We start from the raw sequence: 13328 nt of genomic DNA on the forward strand, positions 1-13328 counted from the left end.
ACAGTCTTGAGGTAAATTTAAAATATTATTATTATTATATAAAATTAAATTAAATTAAATACAATGTGGAGTCCTATACAATGCAGGGGATTCATTCTGCATTATAGGAAATTGTGTTATTGAGACATGCATTATTAGATGATTTTATGCAAGTTTAAACCTAGGCTTAGAAGTTGAAGAAGAAAACCTATACCTCTGGACGACAAAATTAGAATTTTATATGAGTAATAGTTGCAATTTTTTTGTTGCATTATAAGGCAGCATGTTTTATGGGAGTTCACTGTAAATGACATAGAATAACACCTGCACAATAATCACAGATTAATAGTTTTTCAGATATAAAAATTGAAAAGAACATATAATTCTAGTTAGGTTTTGATTTATTACAAGTAAGTACTGTTATAATATTTACAATCAAAGTAAATTGTTTTGATTAATTTAGTTATGTCAATATATGTTATTTTAAATCTTTGAATTAGATCTTATCAGATAAACATGAGTGTTTAGATAATGTAAGTTTCATTGTACTCATGTGATTCATTTTTCAAATGTTACTAAATTTTATTTAATTATTAATTAAACAATAGATGATAGTATCATTACATCTTTATAAATATTACCTCTGTTCATATATCATACATGTTTTATAGTTATATTATAGTTAAGTATTGCATAATTGATCACATGATGTCTATGATAATTGTTCATAAATATCAACATTGTGTAATGATTCACATTTATAACCACTTAAATGGGGGGTTTTTGGATGAATAAAATAAAAAGTTATGCCCTTCAAATTCAGTAAAGGTACCTTCACTGAAGAGAGATCGGCGAAAACTCTGATCCAAAATGCATACAAATAAAATATAAGTATAAAAAAAAAAAATAACTGGGAATAAAATCATCTTCTGAGTAATTCTTGAACTCAGGTGAATGCCAGATTCGAAGGGCATAACATTTCATTTGTCCAAAAACCCTCCTTTTAAGTGGTTATAAAAATGAATGATTATATCCGACAAATATTGCTAATTTTAGCTTAGTAATAATTGTATAATGAAATGTAAATTACCATATATAATTTAGTGAATACATTTCATGATTATTGTAAATACAAATGATGTAGTACAAAAACTTTACATGTATTATAATTTATTTTTATTTCCCTTTTATTATTATCATATTGATTTTATTCTAATTTTTACTTAGAGGTTTTTCTATTCTTAATGTGGAAAAGTTCATTTTGCCTAATTGGCATTGCCTTTTATAAGTTCTTGTAATAAATAATAATAATAATAATTTTAATTAAAGATTTTTCTTGTCATTAATAACTTATAAATAACAATTTAATCCCATGTAATTTTTAACTGAATTTAAAACTTTTTTAATAGCTTAATTCATAAATATTATAATATTATATAAAAATATAAATAAACTTGATTAGAATATTTTTCTTTTTAGGCATTAGAATTGGAAATTGACACATACTCTGGCTTAATAACAGAAATAGGACATCAAGCACAACTCATGGTAGATAATAATCATCCTGATGCAAAAGTTATTAATAATAGAATGGTAAGAAAATTAACATTAATTAAATCAACATTTTAAATTAAAAATTTTAACTTAATTTTTAAAATTTTATAGCAAGTTATTCAACAACAAATGAAGAATCTTCAAAAATTATCCACAGTTCGTCGCCAAAAACTGATGGAATCGAGACAGAGACACGAATATATGCGAGAAAGCGAAGATCTTGAAGGTTGGATCAATGAGCAAATGCAAACGGCTACTTCTGAAGATTATGGCCAAGATTACGAACATATTCTGGTAAATAAATCATTTTTATGCAAATTATTAAAATTTAAAACAATCAAAAAAACTATTTTCTGTTTAAGATACTTTTCTGGTGTCAGATTAAAATATATCAGAATAAAAAAAAATTCTTGAATTCAGAATCAGTTTGATATTTTATAAATATACGAGAATTTCTATTTTATTTTTCAGATTTCTTGTAGTTGTTTAATTTTGTACTTTTTTTGTTACTTATTTTATGAAATTTCATGTTCATATAGCAGTTATTCATTTTATATGTTTTATCAAGGCCATAAGAATGAATGTGGCTGGTCCACTTTTGTTGTCAGTGTTACAAATACAATTCTAATTTCAAATTACCCACTAACATGCAATACTCATACTAAAGCAATAGACATTTCCGTAGCAGAAAAGTGTTATCCATAATTTAGTGCTTTCTCCAGCTCCAGTAACACATCTCTCTTGGGAGATTTAGAAATCAGAAAATTTTTGAAATAATTAGGTAAGTATTGAAAGTGAAACCTTTGTAAAGAAATTAGGAGACCATTGCTATAATCTGGATACTACTTTCCATTTTTGGACCAGACCACATCCCCCTTCCTACGGCCCTATTTATAAAATGGACAACTGCATTTACCGACTAATGTTAAGAAGAATGATCAAGATTGATCATGAATTCAATACCTGAAACAAAAGATAAAGGTCTTTTTTTTTTTTACTGCTATATTTATAAAGAAAAGTTTTAGTATTACTCAGTTTAATATAGAATACAAAAAATGGACATAAGGTAGGCAGCATTGTAAAGAAACCCTATTGGCTCTAGTTCTACAAAGTAGAATATTTTAATGTAGATTATATATTAATTTTAACAGCACTTTATTGTATTTATATTGAAATTGGAAATGATTTTAATATAGATTCATTTATAAAAAAATCACATTGTATAATATTAATCTTTTTCTAGTTTCTTCTGTAGAAAAATGCTGAAACATTTTTGAAATTTTTACAAATAGCTCAGAATCCTCTTGAACATATTCAATATAACAATGTTTTCTTATTAGAATTTTAAAAAATAAATAAAGTTATTGTTAAATTTTCTTACATTTTATACACATTAATATTTTATTGCAGTACTTTACAAAATTAAAATTACATAATTTTATATTATTATATATATATTATACTATTATATACTTTTAAACAGAAAATAAAATAAAACGATAACTTATTTTTATAGCTTTTGCAAAGCAAATTTGATGATTTCAAACATAGAATGGAAACAGGATCTGAAAGGTTTAATCAATGCGAAGAATTAGGAAAGAAGTTAATAGGAGCAGATACGCCATTTTCTTCTGAAATTGAGAAGCGTCAAAATCATCTGATGTAAGATATCTTTTCTCAATGTTTTAAGTAATTTCAAATTTTAAAATAGAGATTTTATTTATTAATGACTATATTATCATTTCAAAAACTGCATATTACTTAAATTTGCATGGTTAATGCAACACATGTAAAACTATGAACTTTTCATAACTTCTGTCAGTAAAATAAAACTGCCAGGCAATTTTTTAGAACAATAAAAAAAGTACAAAATAAATGTAAATTTTAATTAGTTTTTTTTAATGCATGATATTCAGATAATTAAATGTATAAATTTTTAAATTATATAACAAGTATTTCAGAAGTCCTTTGGCATAGTAGTGCAAATTATAATGGATAATACATTTATTGGTATTGCAGTATATGAGAATAAGAGAAGCTGAGTTTTACATTTAAACATTCTTTGTAAGTTAAGTCACTTTTGTCTCAGGTACTGTTTTGCCCATTGTTTAACAGCAAGAAAGCTGTGATGATCACAATTACTGCGACTTTCTTAAATTTAAAAGGAGCATTTTTTATCTAATTAAATGCACAGAAATAATAAATACATGCATATGTAAGCAAAAACAAAACAACATATACTAAATTAAAGGAAAAAAGCCCAGTTTGCTGTTTCATAAATAAATAAAAAAACAAAATTTACATTCTTAGCATTGTATATGGCTGCTTTGATGAAAGACTTCTGGATCACACAGTATAAAAGCATGAGTAATACAGCTTATCTAGAATTATTGTTAAATATATTCACAGAGAAACTTGGACTTTGTTATTGGATCATATTGAAGCTAGAGATCAGAAACTTCACGCTGCTGGAGAAATTCATAGGTTTAATCGTGATGTTGCCGATGGCCTTTCACGGATTCAAGAAAAATATACCAGTATACCAACTGATTTAGGGCGAGATTTAAATTCAGTTCAGAATCTTATGAGGAAACACGAAGGTTTTGAAAACGATTTAGTGGCATTAGAAGCACAGGTAAAATATTTAACTTTTTAAAAATTAAAAATAATAAGATGAATGATTGAATCATATAATAAACAACTTTAGAATATAAGAAATATTTAATTTAAATTATTAGCATTTTACTAAGTAAATTATTATCCTTTAGTTGCAAGTTTTGGTTGATGACAGTACAAGATTACAAGTTGCATATCCAGGAGGAAATGCAGAGCATATATACGAACAGCAAAATATAGTAATCGAAAACTGGAACACATTACAAGAACGTGCTACTCAAAGAAAAGAAGAATTGCAAGCATCATACCATTTACAAAGATTTCTTGCTTCAGTAAATTTTCTGATTTTCTCAAAAAAAAAAAAAAAATAATTATAAAAACATTATTTTGATATATTAATTGTTTTATAACATTATTTGTATTTTATAGATAAGAGATTTAGAAAGCTGGGCCCAGACTGTTTATTCATCACTAAAAACTGAAGATAAAGTAAGAGATTTAGCAAGTGCTCAGATCTTAAAGGGAGAACATAATCAATTAAAAGCAGAAATAGAAACTAGAGAAGAAATTTTCAGTAATGCTTTAGAAGCGGGAGGTGAAATGATTCAAGAGAAACATTATGCTAGAGATGAAGTAATTTGTGTTATTTTAGAAATTAATTAAAAAAGAATTTTTTTAATAATTACACTAAATGCATTATTTAGATTAAGGAGCGATTAAATCAATTGCTAAAATTACGAGAAGATTTATTGATTGCTTGGGAGAAAAAGAAAATTTATCTGGATCAGTTGTGCGATTTACATTTCTTCTTAAGAGATGCTAAACAGTTGGATACTTTAAGTAGTCAACAGGAGGTAAAACTGCTTTATTAAATCTGAGAATAATTGATTATTGAATGATTTTAATATTATTTTAAAACACTCTAAATATAAATTGAAAATGTTTATAGGTTTATCTTTCAAGTTCAGATTTTGCTAACACTGTTGAAGAAGTTGATGCTTTAGTTAAAAAACATGAAGCATTTGAAAAATTAATTTCTACGCAAGACGAAAAGGTATTTAATTCTTTAAAATTAAGAATTTCAGTTTATAAATAAATTTAATTTATTAATTTTGATTCTAACCGCTTACTAAATATTGAAATTTTGCTATCTTTAAATGTATTTTGTTCTATTTTCTGATTGTATTTTGCTTTCAGCTAAAAGCTATATTAAAAAAACGACTTTATTTAAATTATATTTAATTGCAATATATTGAAAACTTTGCTAAAAAATATAAATTTTATAATTAATTTTTATTTTAAAAAAATATCTTTATAATTTTTTCTCTGTGAATAAATTTAAATAGGAAAAAAAATAATACTAATAAATGAAATTATTTGTTACTCAAATTTTAAATTATGTGATTATTATTTAATTTTAATTTTATTTCATTAAAGTTAACAGCTCTTCAAGAACATGGAAATAAACTGCTCCAACAGAATCATTTTGATAGTAATCATATCAAACAGAGATTAAATGAAGTTACATCTCGGTAAGAACAGTTTTAAACAGATTTTAGGAGTTAAATTAAAAAATATAAGTTAATTTTTAAATGCCTTACACATTTAAGTTATTTAATAAACAGTATTTTGATTTTAAAGAGTCTTAAAAAATTCAAAAGAAAAAATAATTTCAGACAAAATTATAAATATTATGTTGTTAATAAAGTGTAATCTTAATGAAAACAACAAAAATGTACAAGTGAAATTACCAAATGAATCAAAAGTTTAATTATATTTAAACTTATATCTTTCACTAAAAGTTTTGTTTAAAAAAAATAAAAAAAATCAAAAAGCCTTTTAAAATTCAGTAGAAAAATTTTATGTAACTAAAAAAGCCAAAAATATTTATCTTCAGATTTAACTTTAAACCTCAACTTATTTTTTTTAACTTCATGTGCAGATTGCAGAGACAAGATCTTCACTAGATCAGTTTAAAGTAAAAAATGGCATACAGTCACAGGCTCATTACACTGTGGGTTAAACTTTGTTGCAAAAATAGTGTCAAAACTTTACTGAAGATAAAAGTTTTATTAATTTGGAAATATCCAACCATTGAAGAAAAAGAATAAATAGTTAAATATAATTTCTTAAATCAGAAACAGATTACATTTTATATTCTATCAAATAGAAAGTTTAAAATAAATCCAACTTCAATAACTTTTATTGTCTCAGCAACACTTTACTTGAACATACAAAGTCCTCTTAACAGATCTTTATGTAGATTACTGTTTTAGAACATTCACTATAACTATAGTTCAAATGCAGGAGTGTTCCAATTTGAAATTATAGAATTAGAAAAATAAATATAGCAGAGGAAAAAAAAACCATAAAAAATTTGGTATAAATTGTACCTTTACATAAAAATGAACTACTCACCATACCGATATAACAATCACATACACAGAACCAGTTTACAGTGTGGTACGATCGACTAACAAGTACAAAAAACAAACGTTTTCGAACCCCTTCTGGGCTCTTCATCAAGTTCCTACAGTTTTAGCTTGTAAATTCGATTACTAAATGCTTTTCAAATAACTTTGCTCTTGAGTTCGAATGATTCTTTTAAACTTATATGTCACGCATGCGTGACAAGTCTGCCTGCTCGGATATAACGAGTGGCTAAAGCATGCTGTGTATCAACTCTTGCCAGGCCATCGACAAAATCATCTCTTCTTTAAAATTTATGCACATATTTTCGATAGAGGATTTAAAGATGTACATTGCCTCTAACCACTTGAGATGTTCATTGGGAGGCGCCCCAATGAACATCTCAAGTGGTATACCACATTCCACATATATAACAGCTGTCTGAATTTTAATTTAGATCACTACACTGCTATACCTGTCTCTCTCATTGTCACTTTTCCTTATCTTTAACAGGGTCATACAATAACTTCAAAGCCAAAGAAATTGTTTCTGGGACAATAAATGATGTTGAAGTTGGAGTTATTGATGTCTTTCGCAGTATTAAGTTTATATTTTAGAAAGTTTAGAACTGAAAACTCTAGATTATTGCCGTAATTTTGTTTTTATTCATATTTTCCACATATAAAAGTAAAAATTTATTTCACACTGATATCAGATTTTAGCTCATGCTTGCTCTGAATTATAAAAATTACAATTTATTCAGTGGTGATTTGGGTTGTTTGTTTTGAAAAGAATAAAAGAGACCCTCGTTTATTCTTTTCTATACTTGGTTAGATATTTTTAAAAAATTTATTTCTTATTCAATTAGCTCTTAACTATCTACAATTGACCAGCTTCAACAAAAAAGCAACCTGAATGTATTTCACATTTTTATCTTAAAGTTAATATATAATTATTTTGCAAATAAAAGTTAGAAAAAATAATAAAATGAGCATTATTTTAAAAGTTTCCTTAGTCTGACTGGATTATTTTAATTCCATTTTAAATTGTCATGCAATTAGTAATGGTTGATTTTTTTTTTCATTCAAATATTTAATTTTGTATTCAGTTCAACTTCAAAATATCCACAAGTTTAGATTTAGAAAATCTGTATTGAATTTGAAACTCTTTGTCATGTAGATCTGACTCTGGTTGGCTCTAGGAATTTCATCTAAAAAGTAGTTTTTAATCATTATCCAAACCAAGGTCTTTAAGAAATGTTATTTCAATGTGATTTTAACAAGTTTTAAATTGTGACCAATGTCTAAAATCCATCTCTGCAAAGTGCTTTATATGCATTTTAATTAAAAAAAAATACGAGTTAGTTAAAACATGACTTTGAATAAATATTTGACTTTGAAACTAAAAATCAGCATTGTTAAAATCTACTTTACTAATTGTAAATTAAATATATGTATTTTAATAAATGTAAAATAAAATAAATTAATAGAATTATTAAAATTATAATAAATCTATCTACATCTAGTCAAATTATTTTAAATCTATATATATATATAAAAATGGACATGTATGTTCCTATATTTCATTTTTCCGCCAAAACTACACATCACACGTGAATGGTGTTTGTATGTGGTGGTAGCCCCAAGTCTCCATTCGTGCATAGGGGTGGTTGCATCTCGATAGCTATAAGGGTGCGGGAGATATGAGGCTGAAAGTGGTTGAAAGTGGCTTTCTATTTCGAATGTTTTGTTCGAATTAAATTCAAACATAAAATTCAAATATTGGTTCGATTATAGAACGATTGTAAACGTTGAAAATAGTTCGTTTGACTAAACGTAAAAATTCTCTAATTAGTCTGGAAACGGGGGACCTAATTCTTGCATTTTGTGAAAACGGGTAAGATTAGCTATAATGTAATTATCTTAATCTTCACTATCGTTACTTTTTACCCAGCGAAGCGGGTCCTTGCAGCTAGATTCTAGATTACTTAGAAAAACAGTCTTTTATATATATAAAAAAACTATATTACATACAAATAAAAACCCAGCGAAGCGGGTCCTTGCAGCTAGTCTAATTATAAAATTAGCCTTATTACAGCCCAATAATATGGAAGATTGTTTGGCATTACTTAAAAATTGGGTTTATGGATTTATTGTTCATATATATGTAAACTGAAACGTGCAATATTCTGATATTATTCACTGCTAATTTATATAAAATATTAGAATTTAAAATCCAGATTTAATTATAATTTAATTTTCTTTTCTAAACATAATTCAAGAAAGAAAAGATTCAAAATTAAAAAAGAGGTTAATTTCTAAAAGGTTTAATTTGTTTTGTTTTAAATAAAATATTTATAATTTTTAAAATATATTTTATAGGAGAATAAAATTAAAAGAAATGAGTAACGAGAAAAAACAAAGATTAGCCGATTCCTTCTTATACACTCAGTTTAAAAGAGATGCAACTGAAGTAAGTGATTCTGATATATTTTTATTACATAAAATTATTGATAATGAATAAGAAATTGCATATACTTGTATAATTTAGCAATAATATGCTTTGTTTTTATTTTCCTGGCTCTTATGTACATAACACGGGAAAGTATTGGATTGTGTCGTGGACTTTTTTGCAAATCTCAATGTTTTGAGACCCTTGAACCCAAAAAGTCAAAACAAACAGGGAAAAAAATCTCCTGAATGTGTGTGTTGGCATCTATTTCATTTAATATCTCAAGAAGGAATAAAGATTAAGAAACAAAACAGTAACTTGTATATAAGGGGCACTGATGCTATTAAATTTTGGTGGTTAAAGCTTGAGGGGTGGGGAGGTAGAGGTCTTTTGTCATATCAAGTGGGTCAGACCTAATGAAAATTTTACTCGTTATTGGCATTTATAGTTTTAAAAAAACTCATCTCTGTCCTCAAAGTTAAGCCTTTTGCTTTTTTAATAATATAAAAGTTATTTTTTTATAAAATCTCATAACAGATGGTACCACACAGTTTGTGCTAATGCATCCATGTTTCCTAAATATAAATAGTTTTCATCGGGAAAGTTATGCAACTCATTGCTGTACTTTTATTCGTAATAAAAAAGTTTTTTATAATATTTACTTAAATTTTTTTTACAAATGTGAATTGAAATAAATTTATTTGAATTAAAAAGTCTTGAGATTTGTATAAAAATATTCTATTTTTAAAATATTTCGGATAGTTTATAAAGCATTTGATATGCTTTAAAAACTTATAAGCTATTTTCATAATTGTTTCTCATTTTGAATGCAATTTACATAAACCGCCAAATTTAAATTTGAGAAAATATTTTAATTTCTGTACATATTCAAAGTTATCAAATTTAATTTATTCAAACATGAATAATAATTGATAACTAAATGGCTTATTTTAGGCTGAATCTTGGATTGAAGAAAAAAGGAAGAAATTAGAAGCTGAACAAAATACAGCAGATGTAACTTGCCTTGAGGATAAGATGAAAAAATTACAGAAACATCAAGCATTTCAAGCAGAACTTGCAGCCCATGAAAGTAGTATATGCAGTATTAAACAGGTAATTACTTTATTACTCGAGTATTAATTAACTTTGTTTTGTAATAAATGAATCTCAAACGAAAATTTATTTTAAGAAAGGAGAAATGCTTCTTAATAAGAGACATCACGAATCATCTGAAATACATCAACAACTTGAATGTCTGTTGAAACAATGGAATGAATTATTAGCAGCCTCTAATAATAGAGGACGTGGTTTAGAAGAAGCTCAAGATATATTAGAATTTAATAATCAAGCCGAAAAAGTTGAAGCATGGATCCGTGATAAAGTAATCTAAACTTTATTTTGCTTGCATAATTAATTTTTATTTCTATTATAAACAAATTTATTTTTATATCAAGGACATGATGGTCCAAGCAGGAGATACTGGTAGAGATTACGAACATTGTATGGCTCTTCAACGAAAACTAGACGATGTTGATTCTGTAAGTATTATTAATATTATATTAATTACACCTATTTATATTTTATTTTGCTGAATTTTTACTTAATTTTTAGGATATGAGAGTTGATGAATCAAGAATAAAGAATCTTAATATGCTAGCAAATAAATTAATTAGGCAAGGAAGATCTGATGACAAAACAATACAACATAGGAGAGATCAATTAAATAACAAGTAATTAAAAGTTTATTTATATATATATATATTAATTGTGATAAATTATGATTATGCATGTAATTGATACTGCAAATATGTTGTGTGTTTAATTGTTTGTTAATATATTTTTATAGTATACAATAACAACATTAGTTTTATCATATTATATATGCTACAGTATAATGAACATATTAAAAATATTTTGTGTTANTGCATGATTATTAATATCCACTTCTAAAAGCTAAAATAAAATTCATATATTTTTAATACATTCAAAATATGTGAAATCTTCAGAGTTTTTTAAAAAATTATTTATCCTAACTTGATGTTTCTTTAATAAATTCTGCACAGAAGTCAGATTCTTCCCGTGATCTTCGGACTGCAATTGAGTTTCGACTTCGTCCATCCAGGCATCTATATCTTCTAACATCCGACTAAATTGAAGAGCCTTTTAAATAAATAAATTTATTTATTTGATATTTTGGGAAAACATAAAACTGAATCTATTATATAATTAAAATAATTTAGAAAAACAAATTTAGATAAAAGATAACTTGGTTTATTTACTGATAAATAAAATCTGCAACAAGACAAGAATATGAAATTATACTTTCAATATATTTCTAATCTACAGCATGGTAGGCAACAGGGAACCACCATGCATTTGTATCTCCCCAAGATTTGATTGACAGATGATTTCAAAAGAACTGTCCATCATCTGCAACCCTCTGTAAAGAGGATGCCATGGAATAGAATAGAATATTCCTTATAAAAAGAATATTTTAAAGTTTTAATAAATTCATTTTTTTTCAAATTTATCAAGGTGTGGTGACTTAAAAATAATTTCACTACTTTTCAATTTCACATGGAAAACTAATACACTTTGTAATGTTGCTATTCAATGTACTGTACATATCAATAAAAATCAAATATTTAATTCTTATTATTTTTTAAAAACTAGATAAAAAGTTCAGGTAAGGAGGAAAAAATCTTATTTCAATGTAGTTGTATTGATTTAATATTTATTATATCTGAATCTTTTTGATGAGTTAAACTCAGCATTGTCAAAGTAGTAGACCTAAAATCAACTTTTTGCTTAAGTCAGTATTACTGAACAAACCAGTTCTCAAAGCCAACCACTGCCATATGTTATCAGGCAAATTAATAGCTATTATATTAATACAGCATTTAATTAGCTCGATAGCACATGGAAGTGGTTGGCTTTGGTAATACAATGTATCTGGTTTTAGTAGAAATGTTCTGTCAGATCCATGTAATCTTTGAATCTTGTTTTATATGGCAATTTGAAGTAACTTGGCCTAAATGTGTTTCTAAAGACAATGTAATTTCTCATACTGATGACATGAAGACTTACCAAAACATTGCATTTAAGAACTCAGCAATTATGTTTAAATGTTAGAATGAAATTGTAAATAAAATTACACTTCTTAATATAATAGATGTCTTCTGTAACATAAAAATCAAAAGAAAAAATAATAAACAATACTTTTTATGCAATAAAGTATCTACAGTAAATTTAAATTGGTAATAAATAAAAATTTTAAAAATTTCTTTATAATTTTATTTCAGTACCTGATAGGCATCTTGTAAACGTTCTTTTTTTAGAGCTGCTTGATCCAATAATTGTCTCCACAACAACTCCAATTCTTGAAGCTGAGTTTGAATTTCAACAGATGCAAAATGACCAGTTCCTATCAACTTCTCTCCTTCATTAGAAACTGCATCAATTCTTCCTTTATTGGCTGCTAATTCTGCTTCGAATGCTGCATGCTTTTGTATTTTGCTCAGTAAATTTGTTGAATCACGATATGATTCATCTAAGGCAACCTGCATTTTTTCGTGTATCCATCCAACAACCTAAATTTACACATTATATTGATTTGAATTAATAAAAACTATATTAAAAAAAAAGGTTTTTATTTTAAACATAAATTACTAAATCATACTTCATAGATATTCCTGAGAAATTGTTGTAATTGTTTTGATTCTTTTAGTTTCTTCTGTCGAATCATGGCATTTTCCTTGAGGCGATCTCGGCGTTGACATATTGCCTGGCATCTGGTCTGTATAGAACTACTGTCGTAATGTTTATTTGCGATTAATTCGGTTGCAAATTTTTCAAGTTGATCTATCTTTTCTCTCTGGGCACTCATTGTTTTTTCAAAGTTATCATGTTTACGAATCAGAGCTTCTACACTTGACATTGAATCCTAAAATTTGTTTAAAAAAATAATTAAAGATAAAAATACCAATAGACTTCAAATTAAAATTTATTTTTCAACTTACTCCCAAATCTTCATTATTAAGAAAAGCTTCTTTACTAGCCAACCAGGAATCTGCTTGTTCTGCTTGTTCTTTGAACATCTTAAAAATATATCAAATATCTTAAAATTATCTTTTTATTATTGAAAATGAATTAAGTATAGAAAACAAATTAATGCATACCTGAAATTCATAGCATTGTGATAATATTTGTCGACGTTCTTCCCAGGCTTGAATTAACATGCGTCGTAGCTCTTCTAAATGTTGAACGTTTATCTTTAATGTCTCAGAAGCACTGTGTTTCTGCTGTATTAAACGATGACC

The 13328-nt window shown here is 26.2% G+C and overlaps 1 protein-coding gene across 1 annotated transcript in view; it reads left to right on the forward strand.

Moving 5' to 3' along the window:
- LOC111623780 (spectrin beta chain, non-erythrocytic 1-like) overlaps nt 1–13328 on the forward strand; it is a 62787-nt gene that overhangs the window by 7536 nt on the left and 41923 nt on the right. Inside the window, exons 9-22 of the mRNA XM_023366482.1 lie at nt 1459–1572; nt 1645–1827; nt 3050–3195; nt 3943–4168; nt 4302–4481; nt 4579–4782; nt 4854–5003; nt 5099–5203; nt 5587–5681; nt 8940–9030; nt 9964–10122; nt 10199–10390; nt 10464–10547; nt 10621–10739. Coding sequence (XP_023222250.1) covers nt 1459–1572; nt 1645–1827; nt 3050–3195; nt 3943–4168; nt 4302–4481; nt 4579–4782; nt 4854–5003; nt 5099–5203; nt 5587–5681; nt 8940–9030; nt 9964–10122; nt 10199–10390; nt 10464–10547; nt 10621–10739 — 2048 coding nt within the window. The remainder of the gene's footprint in view (nt 1–1458; nt 1573–1644; nt 1828–3049; nt 3196–3942; nt 4169–4301; nt 4482–4578; nt 4783–4853; nt 5004–5098; nt 5204–5586; nt 5682–8939; nt 9031–9963; nt 10123–10198; nt 10391–10463; nt 10548–10620; nt 10740–13328) is intronic.

The sequence above is a fragment of the Centruroides sculpturatus genome, unplaced genomic scaffold (genome assembly GCF_000671375.1).
Source record: "Centruroides sculpturatus isolate CEXI.00-Female unplaced genomic scaffold, Cexi_2.0 scaffold120, whole genome shotgun sequence".
Lineage (NCBI taxonomy): Eukaryota > Metazoa > Arthropoda > Arachnida > Scorpiones > Buthidae > Centruroides > Centruroides sculpturatus.